A 19162-nucleotide genomic window follows, 5' to 3' on the forward strand; every position below is an offset into this window, starting at 1 on the left:
ATGGACACATTCCCCATTTATTTTTTGTTTGTTTGTTACTGGCTACCTATTAGCCTGTCTAAATTCTTACAAAAATTATACATTTTATAGCAGAAACAGGTATATATGGTATGATTGTCAAAATTGCTTTATGGCAAGAATAACTGTATTAAGATTAAGGCTGATAAGTTCCAATTGAAACTACTTGTATTATTTTTGCCTCGACAGGGACAAACATCATTGATTCAGCAAACTAACAAGCTTAGTTAACACAGTACTCTTACTGTTCCCAAAATGTGTCACAAGATTAATATCACCATGAGTCTAGAATTTTGTTTTAGTTAAAAAGAGACCAGGAAATTAATGCTACCAACATTTGCCAATTGTTGATTTGTTGGTTTTTTTTTAGTTTTGTTACTGTTTCAACGATGTTTAACTCACAACCCCTCTTATTTATAAAAATAAATGTTTATTAAATTATCTCTGACATATTTATATTACAGTGTGATGACATTTATCATTTTAATTGTGTTGGCTTGCTGTGAAGGAGTACGTAGAAGTTTTCCACTCAATATGATCTTTCTCGGATTATTTGTAAGTAAACAAAGTGACTAAACTATGTAACAAATAAGAAAATGACCTTAGTAAAAAGCTCTACAGTCATAGCTGTAACTTAACTTATAGAATAGAAAAGGAAACAGGGAATGTGTCAAAGAGAGAACAACCCAACCAAATAGCACAAAACAGCTGTAACATGTAGACATGTAAGAGTAATCAGTAAAAATGGATTGATGTCTGCAGAAGTCCAGTGGCAAATATTCATGCATATTCAGAATATAAGACTAAACAAGATATTCTGAGATTAATATTACATCATACTGTAGCAATATCTTGGACAAGTTCTATAATGGTGGCGGATCGACTTTTTTAAATATTAAATTTATGGAAAATGGCCTCGTTAGCGCTCTCTCGGGTACAATTCTTGCCAGATTTTTATAAAACTTATACTCTCGGTAAATATCAGCAATATCTCGGACAGGTTCTATTATGGTGGCCGATGGACTTTTTTATGCCCCCGCAGAATCGGAGGGGGCATTAAGTTTTACCCTTGTCCGTCTGTACGTACGTACGTCCCAAAATTGGTTTCCGTTCTCTTACTTAAGTTTGCCTCAACCAAATGTTATCAAACTTATACACAATGTTTATTACCACAAAACACAGATCAAGTTTGAATTTTGGTGGCGTCACTTTAACCGTTCCAGAGTTATGTCCCTTTATAAATGGAAAAATTGCAAAATTTTTCATTTCCGTTTTCTAACTTAAGTTTGTCTCATCCAAATGTTATGAAACTTATACACAATGCTTATTACCACAATACACCGATCAAGTTTGAATTTTACTGTTCTAGAGTTATGCCCCTTTACAAATGGAAAAATTGCTAAATTTTTCATTTTTTGTTCCAAAAATATCAGTCATTATTCAAGTAATTTTTGAAATTGGAGTTATCTTCCTTTGTCCATGATTATAGTTTAATCAACTACAATCAATGCTTTATACAATGCAATGTTTAATTTTGCCTTCCACTGATAAAACACAGATCAAGTTGAATTTGGGTAGTGTCACTTTAACCATTATTGAGTTATGCCCCTTTATAAATCGAAAAATTGCAAAATTTATAGTTTCCATTCTCTAACTTTAGTTTGCCTCAACTTAATGTTATAAAACTTATACACAATGCTTATTACTGCACAATACAGATTAAGTACGAAATTCGGTGGCGTCACTTTTACCATTCTTGAGTTATGTCCCTTTATAAACATAAAAATTGCTGAATTTTTCGTTTCCTTTCTCTAACTTTAATTTATCTCAACCAAATGTTATAAAACTTATACACAACCGTTCTAGAGTTATGCGTGTTTACAAATAGAAAAATTGCTGATTTTTTTCGTTTCTGTTCTCTTCTTAAGTTAGCCTCAACCAAATGTTATGAGACTTACACACAACGCTTATTACCACAAAACTCAGATCAAGTTCAAATTTGGGTAGCGTCACTTTTACCTTTCTCCAGTTATGTCCCTTTATAACTATATGAAATGCAAGCGGGGGTATCATCTGTGTCCACATTTGGACACAATCCACATTTATTTAAAAGAGTAATGCCCCTTGGAATTATTTAATTTATGGAAAATGGCCTTGTTAGCGCTCTCACGAGTACAATTCTTGCCAGACTTTTATAAAACTTATATTATAGGTTAATATCAGCAATATCTCAGTCAAATTGTATGGTGGTGGCCGATCGACTTTTTTAAAAGAGTTATGCCCCTTGGAAATATTAAATTTATGGAAAATGGCCTTGTTAGCGCTCTCACGGGTACAACTCTTGCCAGATTTTTATAAAACTTATACTATAGGTTAATACCAGCAATATCTAGGACAAGTTTAATAATGGTGGCCGATCGACTTTTTTAAAAAGAATTATGCCCTTGGAAATATAGAATATGTGCAACCCGGGGAACATTGGAACTCTGTTCTTTTATTGAGCTTTATTTTTGCTGTATCTGACTTCTATTGGGGAAAGTTTTAATTAAGATATCATTTTCTTTGGATTTTATTCTTTTTATTTTTTGTTACATGGTTTCCAATTAAAATTTACCTGCGTGTTTACCATTTAGAAAATAAGATTTGTTTCTTTTCAGACTTTATTTGAAGCTTTTTTACTGGGAACTGTGGCAGCGTAAGTTATAACCTATAACTTTATACCTGGAGTTTTGTACTAAGCATGCTTGAATTGTTGTTTCCTTACTCTTAAGAGAATATGGATTGATCAATTTCAATCCATAACCAAATATTTGGTACATTTTTCTTTGGATCTCTATGTAACAATTTCATATTCATGTATAAACTTGTTATATTGTATTGTACCACTCCTGTTACATGACCACCATCAAATCTTGATATATGGTATTGTACCACTCCTGTTACATGACCACCATCAGATCTTGTTATATTGTATTGTACCACTCCTGTTACATAGATATAAGAAGATGTGGTACGAGTGCCAATGAGACAACTCTCCATCCAAGTCACAAATTGTAAAAGTAAACCATTATAGGTCAAAGTACGGCCTTCATCACGGAGCCTTGGCTCACACCGAACAGCAAGCTATAAAGGGCCCCAAAAATGACTAGTGTAAAACCCTCAAACAGGAAAACAAACCGTCTAATCTATATAAAAAACGAGAAACACTTTTGAACCACATCAACAAACGACAACCACTGAACATCAGGTTTCTGACTTAGGACAGGTGCAAACAAATGCAGCAGGTTTTAACGTTTTGATAGGCCCCAACCTTCACCCTACCTGAAACAATAGTGTAAAATCACAACATAAAAAGACACACTCTAAAATATCAACTGAAATGTCTTAACTCAATCAAAATACATATTAACAAAAACAAGTGAACATACACTAAACGAATAAATTTGATCTATGACACAATGTAATTATAAAATTAATAAAACAAGGGGGTCAGATGTAAAATAATATCAAAAAGACAACCTTAACCTTGGACAAAATGCCGCCAAATAAAAATAACGTACACAGGTAAATAAAATAAATTTTTTGTAAGGTATACCTGGAGTACGGAAATATTGTTTACAAAATAAATAATTTACCATCAGATCTTGTTAAAACTGTATTCTACCACTCCTGTTACATGACCACCATCAGATCTTGTTATATTGTATTGTACCACTCCTGTTACATGACCACCATCAGATCTTTTGTATTGTACCACTCCTGTTACATGACAACCATCAGATCCTGTTATATTGTATTGTACCACTCCTGTTACATGACCACCATCAGATCCTGTTATATTGTATTGTACCATCTTATTACATGACCACCAAGAGATCTTTGAATTGTACCACTCCTGTTACATGACCACCAAGAGATCTTTGAATTGTACCACTCCTGTTACATGACCACCATCAGATCCTGTTATATTGTATTGTACCACTCTTGTTACATGACCACCATGAGATCCTTGAGTTGTACCACTCCTGTTACATGACCACCATCAGATCCTGTTATATTGTATTGTACCACTCCTGTTATATGACCACCATCAGATCTTTGTATTGTACCACTCCTGTTACATGACCACCATCAGATCTTGATATATTGTATTGTACCACTCCTGTTACATGACCACCATCAAATCTTCAATGTATTATACCATCCCTGTTACATGATCACCATCAGATCTTCGAATTAAACATGCATCAGGAATGTTGTAGTCATTTAATTTTTGCAACAGATGTTGTAAGATGCAAGTCTTTTGTTTTCCAAACAGATGGCCACTCAAGCACTAGCAGTGTAAACTTTTTGTATAAAGTTTTCAAATTTCAATAGATAGAGGAACTGGGTAATCCATATCTTGTATCCAGATGATTTTTAAGTTGTATGAGTCATAGGGAAGAGACATATACGGGGTATAGAATGATTGTAATAGGGTACATATCTTTCTGGCATACAAAGAGGAGGGAAGACATTTCAACATGAACTCTCTTATTTGTGGATATTGAGATATATATATAGTTTGACATGATCTAGATGACATCAATTTCATGGAAATAAAAATATTTACAATTTATATACATCTTTATGACCTTAAGATAACTGCAGTTTCATATAATTTGCCATCGTATATAATGCAGCTGTAATTATTATTATTTATTTATAATCTATGTTTTCAGACGTTATCATGCAGAGGAAGTTATGTATGCAGCTGCCATCACAGCAGTAAGTAATAAATTGTATTGGTTTACATAGCTGTTCCCTGACCTCACAGAGTAGGGGTTATTCCCTGACCTAACAGAGAAGGGGTTATTCCCTGACCTAACAGAGTAGGGGTTATTCCCTGACCTATCAGAGATGGGGGTTATTCCCTGACTTAACAGAGTAGGGGTTATTCCCTGACCTATCAGAGATGGGGGTTATTCCCTGACCTAACAGAGTAGGGGTTATTCCCTGACCTATCAGAGATGGGGGTTATTCCCTGACCTCACAGAGAAGGGGTTATTCCCTGACCTAACAGGGTAGGGGTTATTCCCTGACCTATCAGAGATATGGGTTACTTAGTATATCCTGACCTAACAGAGTAGGGGTTATTCCCTGACCTAACAGAGTAGGGGTTATTCCCTCAACTAACTGAGTAGGGGTTATTCCATGACCTAACAGAGTAGGTGTAGTTCCCTGACCTAACAGAGTAGGGGTTATTCCCTGACCTAACAGAGTAGGGGTTATTCCCTGACCCAACAGAGTAGGGGTTATTCCCTGACCTAACAGAGTAGGTGTTATAACCTCAACTAACAGAGTAGGGGTTATTCCCTGACCTAACAGAGTAGGGGTTATTCCCTGACCTAACAGAGTAGGTGTTATAACCTCAACTAACAGAGTAGGGGTTATTCCCTGACCTAACAGAGTAGGGGTTATTCCCTGACCTAACAGAGTAGGTGTTATAACCTCAACTAACAGAGTAGGGGTTATTCCCTGACCTATCAAGAGTAGGGGTTATTCCCTGACCTATCAGAGATGGGATTATTCCCTGACCTAACAGAGTAGGGGTTATTCCCTGACCTATCAGAGATGGGGGTTATTCCCTGACCTAACAGAGTAGGGGTTATTCCCTAACCTATCCGAGTAGGGGTTATTCACTGACCTATCAGAGTAGGGGTTATTCCCTGACCTTACCGAGTAGGGGTTATTCCCTGACCTATCAGAGTAGGGGTTATTCCCTCAAATAACTGAGTAGGGGTTATTCCCTGACCTAACAGAGTAGGGGTTGTTCCCTGACCTAACAGAGTAGGGGTTATTCACTGACCTATCAGAATAGGGGTTATTCACTGACCTATCAGAGTAGGGTTATTCACTGACCTATCAGAGTAGGGGTTATTCCCTGACCTAACAGAGTAGGGGTTATTCCCTGACCTATCAGAGTAGGGGTTATTCCCTCAACTAACTGAGTAGGGGTTATTCCCTGACCTAACAGAGTAGGGGTTATTCCCTGACCTAACAGAGTAGGTGTTATAACCTCATCTAAGAGAAGGGGTTATTCCCTGACCTAACAGAGTAGGGGTTAATCCCTAACCTAACAGAGTAGGGGTTATTCCCTGACCTATCCGAGTAGGCATTATTCACTGACCTATCAGAGTAGGGGTTATTCCCTGACCTTACCGAGTAGGGGTTATTCCCTGACCTATCAGAGTAGGGGTTATTCCCTTAAATAACTGAGTAGGGGTTATTCCCTGACCTAACAGAGTAGGGGTTGTTCCCTGACCTAACAGAGTAGGTGTTATAACCTCAACTAACAGAGTAGGGGTTATTCCCTGACCTAACAGAGTAGGGGTTATTCCCTGACCTAACAGAGTAGGGGTTATTCCCTGACCTATCAGAGATGGGATTATTCCCTGACCTAACAGAGTAGGGGTTATTCCCTGACCTAACATCATAGATGTGTAACCTCAACTAACAGAGTAGGGGTTATTCCCTGACCTAACTAGAGTAAGGTGCAGATACTACATTTCATCTTTTCTTTTGCTGGTTGGTCGTTTTTTCTACCAAAACAAGGTCAAGTTATAAATGCAGTGGCAAAGTGCAAGTTATATAGGAAGGATATTTTCTATTGGACAAGTCTTGGATTGTTTATAAATCTTCTTGGTCTTCAATTTATGCAAGAATGTCTCATGTTGAATTTCGTGTTAAGGTCCAAACTTTAATTCATTTGTGAGTGGTAGAAATGGAAGACCCATATGAAAATTGAGTCACCTGACTTCATGACTGTATTGAGTGAAAACATAAAAAAAAGTTCATGTAAATCTCAAATTCTTCAGCATCTTTCACATCAATATTCCTTATTTATGAGCTTTCCTAAGGAGAACAATTTTTATATGTCTGTCGAAGACAGGACGTATTATGGTATACCAATTTAGTCTGTCTGTTCGTCCATCTGTTTGTCTGTCAGTTCATCCGTCCATTTGTCAATCTGTTCGTCAACACTTTGTAAGATAACTCAAATTTGCTTTTACCAATTATCATGTAATTTTAACATATTATTAGGATTGATGGAAGAAAGCTCCTTTTCATTTTTGAGTTACTTGCTTTGACTGTCTGAATTAAGACAATTTTTCACATATCCTTACTTGCTTTAACTGTCTGATAAGACAATTTTTCAAATATCCATTTAACTCCAGTATGCCTGTATTGATTTCCTCAAACCTTAACATTATTGTTGGGATTGATAAAAGCAAGCTCTCTTTCGATTTTTGAATTTCTGTTTTTCTGTTCCAGAGTTATAGGACTTTAATTGTCAGATTTTAGGAAAAAAAATCACAGTTTGTACCATAAATCGAGTTTGTTTGGATTGATTTACTGACAACTTAACACAATTGTTGGAATTGGTAAACATAACACACCGTTTGATTTAAAAAAAAATTGAACATTTCATTCCAGAGTTATGGGACTTTGACCGTCAGATAAATAAAAGGCATTACGAAGGCATTTTATTATGCCCCCGCAGTCATAGGAGGGGGCATAAGTGTTACCCTTGTCCTTCCGTCCGTCTTTACGTCCGTAAGTCCCAAAATTGGTTTCCATTCTCTAACTTTAGTTTGCCTCAACCAAATGTTATACACAATGCTTATTACCACAAAATATAGATCAAGTTCGAATTTGGGTGGTGTTACTTTTACTGTTCTGGAGTTATGAACCTTTACAAATGAAAAAATTGCAGAATTTTTCGTTTCCGTCCTCTCAAGTTTGCCTCAACCAAATGTTATGAAACTTATACACACAAAACTCCGATCAAGTTTGAATTTGGGTGACATCACTTATATCATTCTTGAGTTATGTCATGCACTATCTATAGTATGCTCGAATCAAATATACTACACACTTAACACTGTTGTTGGGATCGGTGATTTTAAAAGTTTCTGGCGTTTCATTCCAGAGTTAATGGACTTTAATAGTGTGCTCTTGGCACAGCTGTTATTTAAAATTATAGTATATTGAAATTTTATTTGAATAAAATCTATATTGTAAAAACTTAGTATTTTATGGGAGTTAGTTTTAACCTACTTAGGATGTCAATGTTCATCCATGTATCTTATGTTGGCATATGTCAGAGAATTCAAGGTCTTTTAATGTATCTTCTTGAAAATGAGTAATTTTATATGTGAATTATTTGAAGCATGAAATATATGTCATGAGATGGAGCAGAAATTTTTTGAATATTGCCTTAGATTTTGTTTGGTATGATAACACATAAATTTGTCTTGTTTTATTTTACCCAGATTACTTTTCTGTATTACTAACTTAACTATTTATTTATTCGATCGGTAATATCCTCTATATTATATTTTCAGGTTGTAGTTTTAGGACTGACAATATTTGCTTTCCAGACAAAAGTAAGTGAATTTGATATGCACATATAATGCCTTTACTTGATTAAATGATAATGTATATGAGGTTATCCAGAAAAGTGATATGTCTGTACATTTTGTATTTGAGAATTTGATGTATGATGCTTTAATTTAGTTTATGGCAGAGTTTTTCTAATTAGATGATTTACATACCCTTACACCTGATTTTGTAGATTAAAAGATGCAGAAGTTTTTTCATAAATCAACAAAATTCAACTTGCTATACTGACAGCTAGACTTAAACAAATGTTTAATGATAATTTTCATTTATTAAGCCTTGCATTATTCCATCACTATGATCTAGTAATGGACATTTATTAGTCTTGCTTGTACTTCATGTTTAAACTTGGTTAGTCATAGCATACAAAGTATGTCATCATCAAAGATGAAACGGAACCGTACAAATAGAAAAGACTGTTGGTTAAGGTAACAGAAGTTGACCAAATATATGTAATAAAGTTGAATGCCAGAAAATAAAAAACTAAGGCCTAACTGTATGTACAAAATGATGTTCCAGTCTTTATTTACTCTGATTGTTAATTTAAAATATCTGTTCATATTAATCTGTGTTTGTCTTTTTCAGTGGGATTTCACAATGATGGGTGGAATGCTGTTTGTTTTACTTCTTGTGTTAATCGTTTTTGGAATTCTGGCTGCAATCTTTCACAATAAGGTAAATTGTAATACAGAAACAAACTTGCGGGTATTTAAATTCCTCAGGATTGATGAATTTGATTGGATAATACAGCTTTTTGGTTTACAGAGCTTAAATGATTGAGTATAATACACTTATATACACTGATTCAGCATGTTCAAATTATTTCCACACTAAATTTCAGTTACATAGTGCATTGATTATTTCTACCCTGCCATTAAAGAGATGTTATCATTTTAGTTTATATAAAGAATAGAAAACCAGTATTATCTTATTGAACAAATAAATATACAAACATTTTATTACAGATTCTGAGTATGGTTTATGCATCAATTGGAGCCCTTATATTCTCTGCAGTAAGTACATTTGTATGTATTATATAGCAATAAGGAAACATGGTATGATTGCAAGGCTACTGTTAATAGACCAAAAGGCAAAGTTGTAAACAAGTACCGGTCACAGTATGACCTTTAACAATGAGCTAAACCCTGTCTCTTTAGAATAGTAAGCTTTTTCAAAAAGTTTCAATAAAATAATTCAGAAAAATATTGCAAATTGTTACTAATGGTTACTTTTCATCAATGATAAACATTATCATGCAATCGTTTATAGATTTATAGAAATTTAGGGAAAAATCCTTTAGTAATTTTTAATGAGTTTTCACTCGAATTTAAATTGCCATTTACAGGTGAAACCAACACATTCAAATGAAATGAAAGGTTAAGATGACATTTATCCAATGGGATGGTCGTATTTTTTATTCAGATTATATTTTGTACATAAACATGTAACACAAATGGGTATGAAAAGAAAGAGACAGAAGATACCAAGGGAACATTCAAAACTCACAAGTCAAAGAAAAACTCACAAGTCAAAGAAAAACTCACAAGTCAAAGAAAAACTCACAGATCAAAGAAACACTCACAAGTCAAAGAAAAACTCACAAGTCAAAGAAAACTCACAAGTCAAACAAAAACTCACAGGTCAAAGAAAAACTCACAAGTCAAAGAAAAACTCACAGGTCAAAGAAAACTCACAAGTCAAAGAAAAACTCACAAGTCAAAGAAAACTCACAAGTCTAAGAAAAACTCACAAGTCAAAGAAAAACTCACAAGTCAAAGAAAACTCACAAGTCTAAGAAAAACTCACAAGTCAAAGAAAAACTCACAGGTCAAAGAAAAACCCACAAGTCAAAGAAAAACTCACAAGTCAAAGAAAAACCCACAAGTCAAAGAAAAACCCACAAGTCAAAGAAAAACTCACACGTCAAAGAAAAACTCACAATGCCATAGCAAAAAACAAAAAAAAGTCATACAAGTCTATAAAACACTACATAGAAAACCAGAGATTGAGTAACTGAACCCCCCTAAAACTCACAAGTCAAAGAAAAACTCACAGGTCAAAGAAAAACCCACAAGTCAAAGAAAAACTCACAAGTCAAAGAAAAACCCACAAGTCAAAGAAAACTCACAAGTCAAAGAAAAACTCACAAGTCAAAGAAAACTCACAAGTCTAAGAAAAACTCAAAAGTCAAAGAAAAACTCACAAGTCAAAGAAAACTCACAAGTCTAAGAAAAACTCACAAGTCAAAGAAAAACTCACAAGTCAAAGAAAACTCACAAGTCTAAGAAAAACTCACAAGTCAAAGAAAAACTCACAAGTCAAAGAAAACTCACAAGTCTAAGAAAAACTCACAAGTCAAAGAAAAACTCACAGGTCAAAGAAAAACCCACAAGTCAAAGAAAAACTCACAAGTCAAAGAAAAACCCACAAGTCAAAGAAAAACCCACAAGTCAAAGAAAAACTCACACGTCAAAGAAAAACTCACAATGCCATAGCAAAAAACAAAAAAAAGTCATACAAGTCTATAAAACACTACATAGAAAACCAGAGATTGAGTAACTGAACCCCCCTAAAACTCACAAGTCAAAGAAAAACTCACAGGTCAAAGAAAAACCCACAAGTCAAAGAAAAACTCACAAGTCAAAGAAAAACCCACAAGTCAAAGAAAACTCACAAGTCAAAGAAAAACTCACAAGTCAAAGAAAACTCACAAGTCTAAGAAAAACTCAAAAGTCAAAGAAAAACTCACAAGTCAAAGAAAACTCACAAGTCTAAGAAAAACTCACAAGTCAAAGAAAAACTCACAAGTCAAAGAAAAACTCACAGGTCAAAGAAAAACCCACAAGTCAAAGAAAAACCCACAAGTCAAAGAAAAACCCACAAGTCAAAGAAAAACTCACAAGTCAAAGAAAAACTCACAATGCCATAGCAAAAAACAAAAAAAAGTCATACAAGTCTATAAAACACTACATAGAAAACCAGAGATTGAGTAACTGAACCCCCCTAAAAATCAGGAATGAACTCCGGTGCTCCAGAAGTGGTAAACAGTTCCTGCTCCACTTGAGTTATCCAATTCTTTTGTCTGACTCTGGAGGAAATAACTCTGATCGAGTCAATTTTATAGATAGATGAGTACATGCTCCTCAAAGCCTTAAGTTTGTATTACTCAGCACGGGTCTGTGAATATAATAAATTGATCGTTTACCATTAAAAATAGTTGAAAACAAATCCATAAGATATATTTTCATTGATAGTGAAGTCCACAATGACTGCCACATAGATGAAATAGGATAAGTTTCGCAGATTAATAAAAAGCCTATTATTTATTTCATTATGATGGTACAGATTACTAGAAAAATCAAGTTTCTGTATGTACATTATATTATTTTCAGTACATTGTATTTGACACACAGTTGATGTTAGGAGGGAAACACAAGTACTCCTTGTCACCAGAAGAGTACATTTTTGCTGCCCTGAATCTGTATCTGGATATTGTCAATCTATTCCTCTTCATTCTGGCTATCTTTGGTGGATCCAGAGACTAATTCCAAAAATACGTTTTTTTATATACACTGTACATGACTGATATTAAGATATTGGTTTGGGTAGTTTTTAGTCTAAACAAAAGTGGTCATATTTTATGCATAATTATCATAAAACTCATCTACATCTGTTGTAATCCAAGAACTGTTGACCACAAATCACTATAATATTACAGTTTAGAACAGATTTTTTTTTCCAGAGCATCAGCTAGGGATATATTCAATGACAAATGTAATACATTTTAAATTGCTATTATTAGCTTATGTAATGTTTTTGGGAAAGTATTTTTTTATGGTTGCTTACAATGATTTAATAAAGATCAGCAATGAAACAGTATATATCTATTAAAAATGACAATCTTTGATAAAGGAATAGCAGAAACAGTTAAGTTTAGCTATATATAGTTATTTGGAATTTCTTAGGAATCACAACTTTCAAATATGCAACGATATATTAAATTTGATAAACACTGCTTTGGTACTTGTAATACATTCTATATATATATATGTATATGCATATAATTTTGTGGTTGCTAGAACCATGAATTCTTTTAACTTCGAATACAAAAAGTAAAGTTTAATACAATTTTGGGCTTCATTTCACACAATATTTTACAGTTAAACTTTATTTTATATTATACTCATTTTAGAAAAAATTACAGCAATTTGTGTGTTGCAGTCATAGTCTTATATGAAATTTAGAATTTAGTATATATGGTTGTGTTGTCTTCTTAAACCACTTGACAGAGTCCAACCAAACATGCATGGATTCTTCAAGTAGTTAATTATATAAGTTGTGCACTGCTTATTTATATTTTTTTAATCTCATTGATTTCTGTGTTGTTTTCCTGGTATTCAAAGCTGTTTTCAGTGTGATTAAGAGGGACCACAAATTTGTAAGTCATAATTCCTACCCCTTAACAGAGACCAGACAAATTTACACAGTCCTTTCTACAGGACAATTTGGAATGGTAACTTATTGGCTTCTTCTTCAATTAGTATATTGCTAATCATCATAACTGTACAGAAATGGTCAAAACTTGTGCTTCATTTTCTACCAGAATTAAATTTTTGCACTTCCTATTTTGATATTCATAACCTGTCTGTTGTCTCATATTTACACTTAGACCTAGTTATTTAATCATTGAAGCATGACATTGAATGAATGTCTGTGGCAAGTGATGCACACACATCCTTCATAAAGAATTACGTCTTAAATAATTGCAAGTTTTTGTGTTTCTACAGCTAAAATTAAGAAGATTATAAATCTTGATAAATGATTTAAAAATGACAATCGTACTGAATGTTCATTGTTTGTAGCACTTATAAAATGTTTTATTGTACATTGAAATTTATACTGGTATGCAAGGGTCAAAAAACAGACACAACAGACATGACTGATTTAAGTTACAAATGACTAAAATAAAACTAAATTCATTCAATCAAATGGAATTGACATGATTGAGAAAATTTACCAAAGCACAAGGGTCAAAAATTGGTTTTCATTCACTAAATTTTGGTTTAATACTGAATTCCTACGGTTTTTGTAATTTTTATAAATTAAATTAATGCAATGACTGTTGCATTTCACATATCATTCTCTGAATATTTAAAAAAAAAAATTAAAAAAATATATAAAAAAAAAACGGTGCAAAAGTTCATGCTGTAAAAATGAATACAGAGTGACTTTTGGTATGATTTTGACAGTTTGAAAATAAAAAATTCCTGAATTTTAAGTTTTCAAAAATGAATAAAATTGCAAGAAAAAACATTCTGAACCCATGCCGGTATACATCTGACACCTTCTTATAAATTTTTTCTGTATAATCTCTTTTGAATTTATAAACACACTGAATTATTATAAAAAAATAAATGACATTTATGGCTTTACTGGTATAAAAGTCGTTTATATTCAACTGCTTAATTTGTAATATCCATGTTTGTGTTAATAAAGGAATTTTTAGGAATAAGTAGGATTAATAGTGTTTTGACACCTGTAAGATTGTTAGTAGTGTTTTGACACCTGTAAGATTGTTAATAGTGTTTTGACACCTGTAAGATTGTTAGTAGTGTTTTGACACCTGTAAGATAGTTAGTAGTGTTTTGACATCTGTAAGATTATACTGTTTATTACCCAGAATAACAGTTGACTAATTATTTGAACACAAATCAAGTATTTTTTAGTTTTACAGTTTTTTATAAAGCAGGAGGTATAAGTGCCATTATTTGGCCCCTGAAATTGCAAAAATAGTAAACTTATTCAAGCCATTGAAAATTACGCTGTTATGCTGATTTTTTTGATAAATGAACCAGTTGCTTTAATCTGGAAACTTTAGTGCAGAAAGGTTACTTTGATGTCAGAAACATGTTGAAATTAACATATTTGATCTAAAATTACCATTTCACACATACCTGTAGTTTTTGGTCAAAATGTATTTGAGCAATAGCTTTACTCAAAAAGATATTTTACACAAATTACCATCTTTGTAAAAAACATTGTAGTAACATATATCTTTTGGGGTAAATCTCTTGCTCATATTTAAATAACAATAAAAAGATAAAAATGAGGCTATTTTGGCTGTTTTTTTATGTCCATAAATATAAATACAGAATGTCGGACAGACTATAAACAACTGAAGGATGTTATTTGGTAGATTTGTAGTACTTTTTGATTTTTGAATTCAAGGGGCTAAAAAAGTGGCCTTATACCTTCTCTCTTATAAGGCTTTTCTAGATATTCTTTATTTTGTTTAGCATTTCAAGAATTATGCAACCATTTTGTAGTTTACTAGATTTTTATGTATATATTATGACCACAGTTTTATGGGAAGATAAAGGTTTGGCATCAATGGACTAGAATCTGTTTTCTCTGTTTATTGTTGTATACTAATAATATTTAATGTTTGTGAACACATAACAGCCATATCAAGTCTGTCAGTTTAGTTATTTTATACACAAGGTAGAACTATATCATGAGTATTATATGTGTTATTTGTTATGGGTTATAAACTGTGTAAATCATACTCTATGATATGGCTTTTTTTTTGCAATATACATGTATATTACTGTGGATTCATTATTTTTTATTAGATACCAATTTTCACAGAATTCATGGATATAGATGAACAACGAATTTAAATGTTCAATGAAGTACAAACATTTTATAGTCTTATATGCAATATTTGAAAAAAACACAAAATCTAATATCCACAAAAATACAATATTTTCTTGATCCACGAAAAATTGGTACCCAAACAAATAAATGATTCCACAGAATTCCACATAATAGCATTCCACTTGTTATAAGCTTCATTACTGATCCCATTTTGTAACACACTATTCTGAGAATTTTGTTGTTTTATCAGAATATTACTATAAAGATGATAACTAAAGACCTTATCGCTTTTTTCAGAATCTGTGACACTGGACCTGAGATTGTGTGACACTTGAACTATTGGCATCATACAACAATCCCTTTTGCATTGTTACATCAGACATTTTCTCTTACGACAACCCCAAAATTTTACAAAATGTCTGTAATGGCAGACAAATAGCGATAAGGTGTATTGAAATCGGGAATCCTGTTGATTTAATTATTATCAAAATCTAAAACTAAAAACAGAAAAGCCGGGCCTGATTTGGTGGTGATGCATCTTACAAAGTCTATCCGAATCATTTTGCAAAGAATTAACTGTTGCTAGGGGATGTCTTAAACTTGCATATAGGTGAGAGTTTTTTTTTATCTGTGTTGAAGGCCTCACTGTGACTTTGAGATGAAGAACAGCAATAAAAGCGCTGTTCCTTTGCTTTTTGTGTGTTTTTTGCTGTGCATGTACTAATTTTGTGGCATGGATGGATACCCCATATCCTTTGTTTTTCTAAGAAATTTTAATAAATGATCTTCACCAGTGTCATGTAACATTTACTCAGATTTGTTTTCCTAATAGGTAAAGAACCTGTAGAGCATTAAAAAAGTGAAGGTATTGAAAAAATTAATGTACCTTGAAATCAGATTCTAATGCTATTTATTTGTTTTGGTTGTCAAAAAATTCTCAGCCTACTTTACAAAATAAAATGATGGATTAGAAGGATAAAAGGGGTTGTTGAATTTGTGAAATCTAACATATTATGTTTATCAAATAATACACTAAATAAATATAAAATCAAAGAGAAGGTACACTTTAGGGCCTATTTAGTCTCTGAAAATTAAATAAAAATATCTCGGAAACATAAAATCTAAAATTTATAAAAAACAAATGGGAGCTCACGTCAATAGATATAAACAATTAACCAAAGTTTCATGCAAATTGTTTAAAACGTTTTTGAGTTATTGTATACCTTAATACGTCCCATAAACAGGCATATAATCACTATTTTTAAAACTCTATTTTTTAAATATTGCCGATTCCATTACTAAGCTTTCTGTGCATTCATTTCTCTCTTTTTTTCGCTATCACCGATTGTTAAACATCATTGCCAAATCAGCTACTAGTCTGAAAATCTGAAGAAACCAGATTGAAATTCAATCAAAATATCCTGATGGTTGGCATTTAGATTTTGCATATTTGTTTTAACTGTTTTAACACACTTAATATATTGCACTAGTTAGATGTTTCACAGATTCCATTTGTAACATATTTATAAACTTTATTCCTAGTTTATTGAGACTTCAGAATAGATCTGATATAGTATCGTTAGGTTTGGGGTCATAACACAAAGCATTTTAAACCAAAGTAACTATAACTATGACAATCACTTTATATTTATAAATAAGTTTCAGTGATGGAATTCTCCAGTTTTCCTGATACCCCCTTTTTTTGCATTGAAGGCAAAAATATTAGATTTATTTTTTGTTTGTTTGACATGATTTCATGTAGATTGTTCATGTTGAGAAATTAGTAACATTCCTTCCTAGAGAGAAGAGAATTTTTTTTTTTTATGACATTATAGTGAAGAGCTATTATTTTAGTGATAGGGGATGCAAGAGGACAAATAGAACTTCTTGTTATACCTTCTTTGCTCCAAAGAACAGTGGCTGCTGCACATACTTTTATGTCTGTCCTGTTAGAAGAGTTTTACATTGTCTGCAAATAATCATGCTTGATAAAAATAGCACATTTTATTGTAATTAAAGCACAGATAAATAATCATAAAAAAAATCTGATTGTCAAATATGTATTGATCATCATTTATGTTTTGTAATTTGTTTGTTGTTGTTACAAAAAAATAAAATTTACTTTAAAAATAATGGTTACTTTTTATACCTGAGTAAATGAGTGAACAGAAGTAAGAATTTCTTGTTCTATTGACACAACTTTTATATATGTTAATACTCACTTCTTACAGGTAATTGATATTCTTTATACATGATATATGAGTGCCATTACCAATCAAATTCTTCTTTTTTTTATTGTCCCTATTCCACGAAGTGGCTATACATAAGAAAACACATGTCCAGTTAAAGGACTGTATTATATTTTCTTAGTTTCCAATGCCCTTCATTGATTTTCCCACGAAGTGGCTAGATATAAGAAAAAACATGTCCAGTTAAAGGACTGTATTATATTTTCTTAGTTTCCTATGCCCTTCATTGATTTTCCCACGAAGTTGCTACACATAAGAAAACACATGTCCAGTTAAAGGACTGTATTATATTTTCTTAGTTTCCTATGCCCATCATTGATTTTCATGTCATTAATTGAATGATACTTAAGCACAGCCAGAAAGATATTTTTGACTTTAAAATCTAAGATACATGTAGAGATGTTACAGTTAATCCAATCCATTTATTTGCTTAAAAATCCCTGTTTAACAAATTATTAGAAAAATTAAAACATATCTGTTATTGTACAGAGCATTCCAGGAAGCTCAGTAAACTGGATTACACCCCCTCAAAATACATGACATTATCACATCAAAATATTTATTAACAAGAATGTGTCCATAGTACACGGATGCCCCACTAGCACTATCATTTTCTATGTTCAGTGGACCGTGAAATTGGGGTCAAAACTCTTAATTTGGAATTAAAATTAGAAAGATCATATAGGAAACATGTGTACTAAGTTTCAAGTTGATTGGACTTCAACTTCATCAAAAACTACCTTGACCAAAAACTTTAACCTGAAGCGGGACAGATAGACGAACGCACAGACTGACAAACGAACGGACGCACAGACCAAAAAACATAATGCCTATCTACTATCGTAGGTGGGGCATAAAAAATAAATTGCATTAAAATATTTTAGTAAGTCATAAACCTTTTCAGATATTGAGCTGATTTTTAGCTCACCTGGCCAAAAGGCCAAGTGAGCTTTTCTCATCACTTGCCATCATTGTTGTTAACTTTTACAAAAATCTTCTCCTCTGAAACTACAGGGCCAAATTTAACCAAAATTGGTCACAGCCATCATTAGTGTTTCTAGTTTAAAAAATGTATCAATGACCCTGTCTGTCAACCAAGATTGCTGACATGGCTAAAAATGGAACGTAGGGGTAAAATGCAAGCTTTGCCTATTATTTCATAAACGCTATAAATACAGAAAATCTGACAGGGGCAAAAATGTTCCATATGTTGAGCTCTACCTATTGTTGATTTAAGTCAAAACTGTCGGACGACTTCTTGTAGGAGTTATTGTCTTTTTTTTTACCTTGACAAATTTTACCATTTTTAAAAATTTTTGCCTTTTATCTCTTAAATTGTAATAGATAGATGGAAACTTTAAAAAGCAAAAATGATCAGCAAGACAAGATCAACAAATAAGCCAAAATAACCGAAATCGTTAGTCAACTCCTTATTGAAGTTATTGCCCTTTAATTACAATTTTCCAAGTTTTTGCATATTATCTTGAAAACTGTAATAGATAGATAGACACTTTATATAGCACAAATGATCAGCAAGACAAGATCTACAAATGTGCCGTAATGGCTGAAATCTTCAGTCGACTTGTTATTTGAGTTATTGCCCTTAAATGATAATTTTTATGCATTTTTTGCCTATTATCTAAATAGAAACTTTAAAAAGGAAAAATTAACAGCCAGATAAGATCTACAAACATGTCAACATGACTGAAATTGTCAGTTAATTCTTAAAAGAGTTATTCCCCTTAGGTGTAGCGATATATTTAAAAAGTGTGTTTTTCATTCTTGTCAACTGTGTT

General features: G+C 32.6%; 1 protein-coding gene across 17 annotated transcripts in view; it reads left to right on the top strand.

Moving 5' to 3' along the window:
• Positions 1-17250, top strand: part of LOC127730784 (protein lifeguard 2-like) — a 39873-nt gene extending 22623 nt beyond the window's left edge. The window contains exons 5-12 of one of the 17 annotated variants that reach the window (XM_052239347.1): positions 483-573; positions 2676-2713; positions 4740-4785; positions 8406-8447; positions 9046-9135; positions 9426-10609; positions 10834-11155; positions 11287-17250. In XM_052239347.1, coding sequence (XP_052095307.1) covers positions 483-573; positions 2676-2713; positions 4740-4785; positions 8406-8447; positions 9046-9135; positions 9426-9500 — 382 coding nt within the window. In that variant the 3' untranslated portion in view covers positions 9501-10609; positions 10834-11155; positions 11287-17250. Of the gene's footprint in view, positions 1-482; positions 574-2675; positions 2714-4739; positions 4786-8405; positions 8448-9045; positions 9136-9425; positions 10610-10833; positions 11212-11286 lie in introns of those variants that run through there. The other 16 variants (XM_052239349.1, XM_052239348.1, XM_052239351.1 and 13 more) reach the window with 16 other exon arrangements.
• The last annotated feature ends 1912 nt before the right edge of the window (positions 17251-19162 follow it).

The sequence above is a fragment of the Mytilus californianus genome, unplaced genomic scaffold (assembly GCF_021869535.1).
Source record: "Mytilus californianus isolate M0D057914Y unplaced genomic scaffold, xbMytCali1.0.p SCAF_2, whole genome shotgun sequence".
Classification (NCBI taxonomy): Eukaryota; Metazoa; Mollusca; class Bivalvia; order Mytilida; family Mytilidae; genus Mytilus; species Mytilus californianus.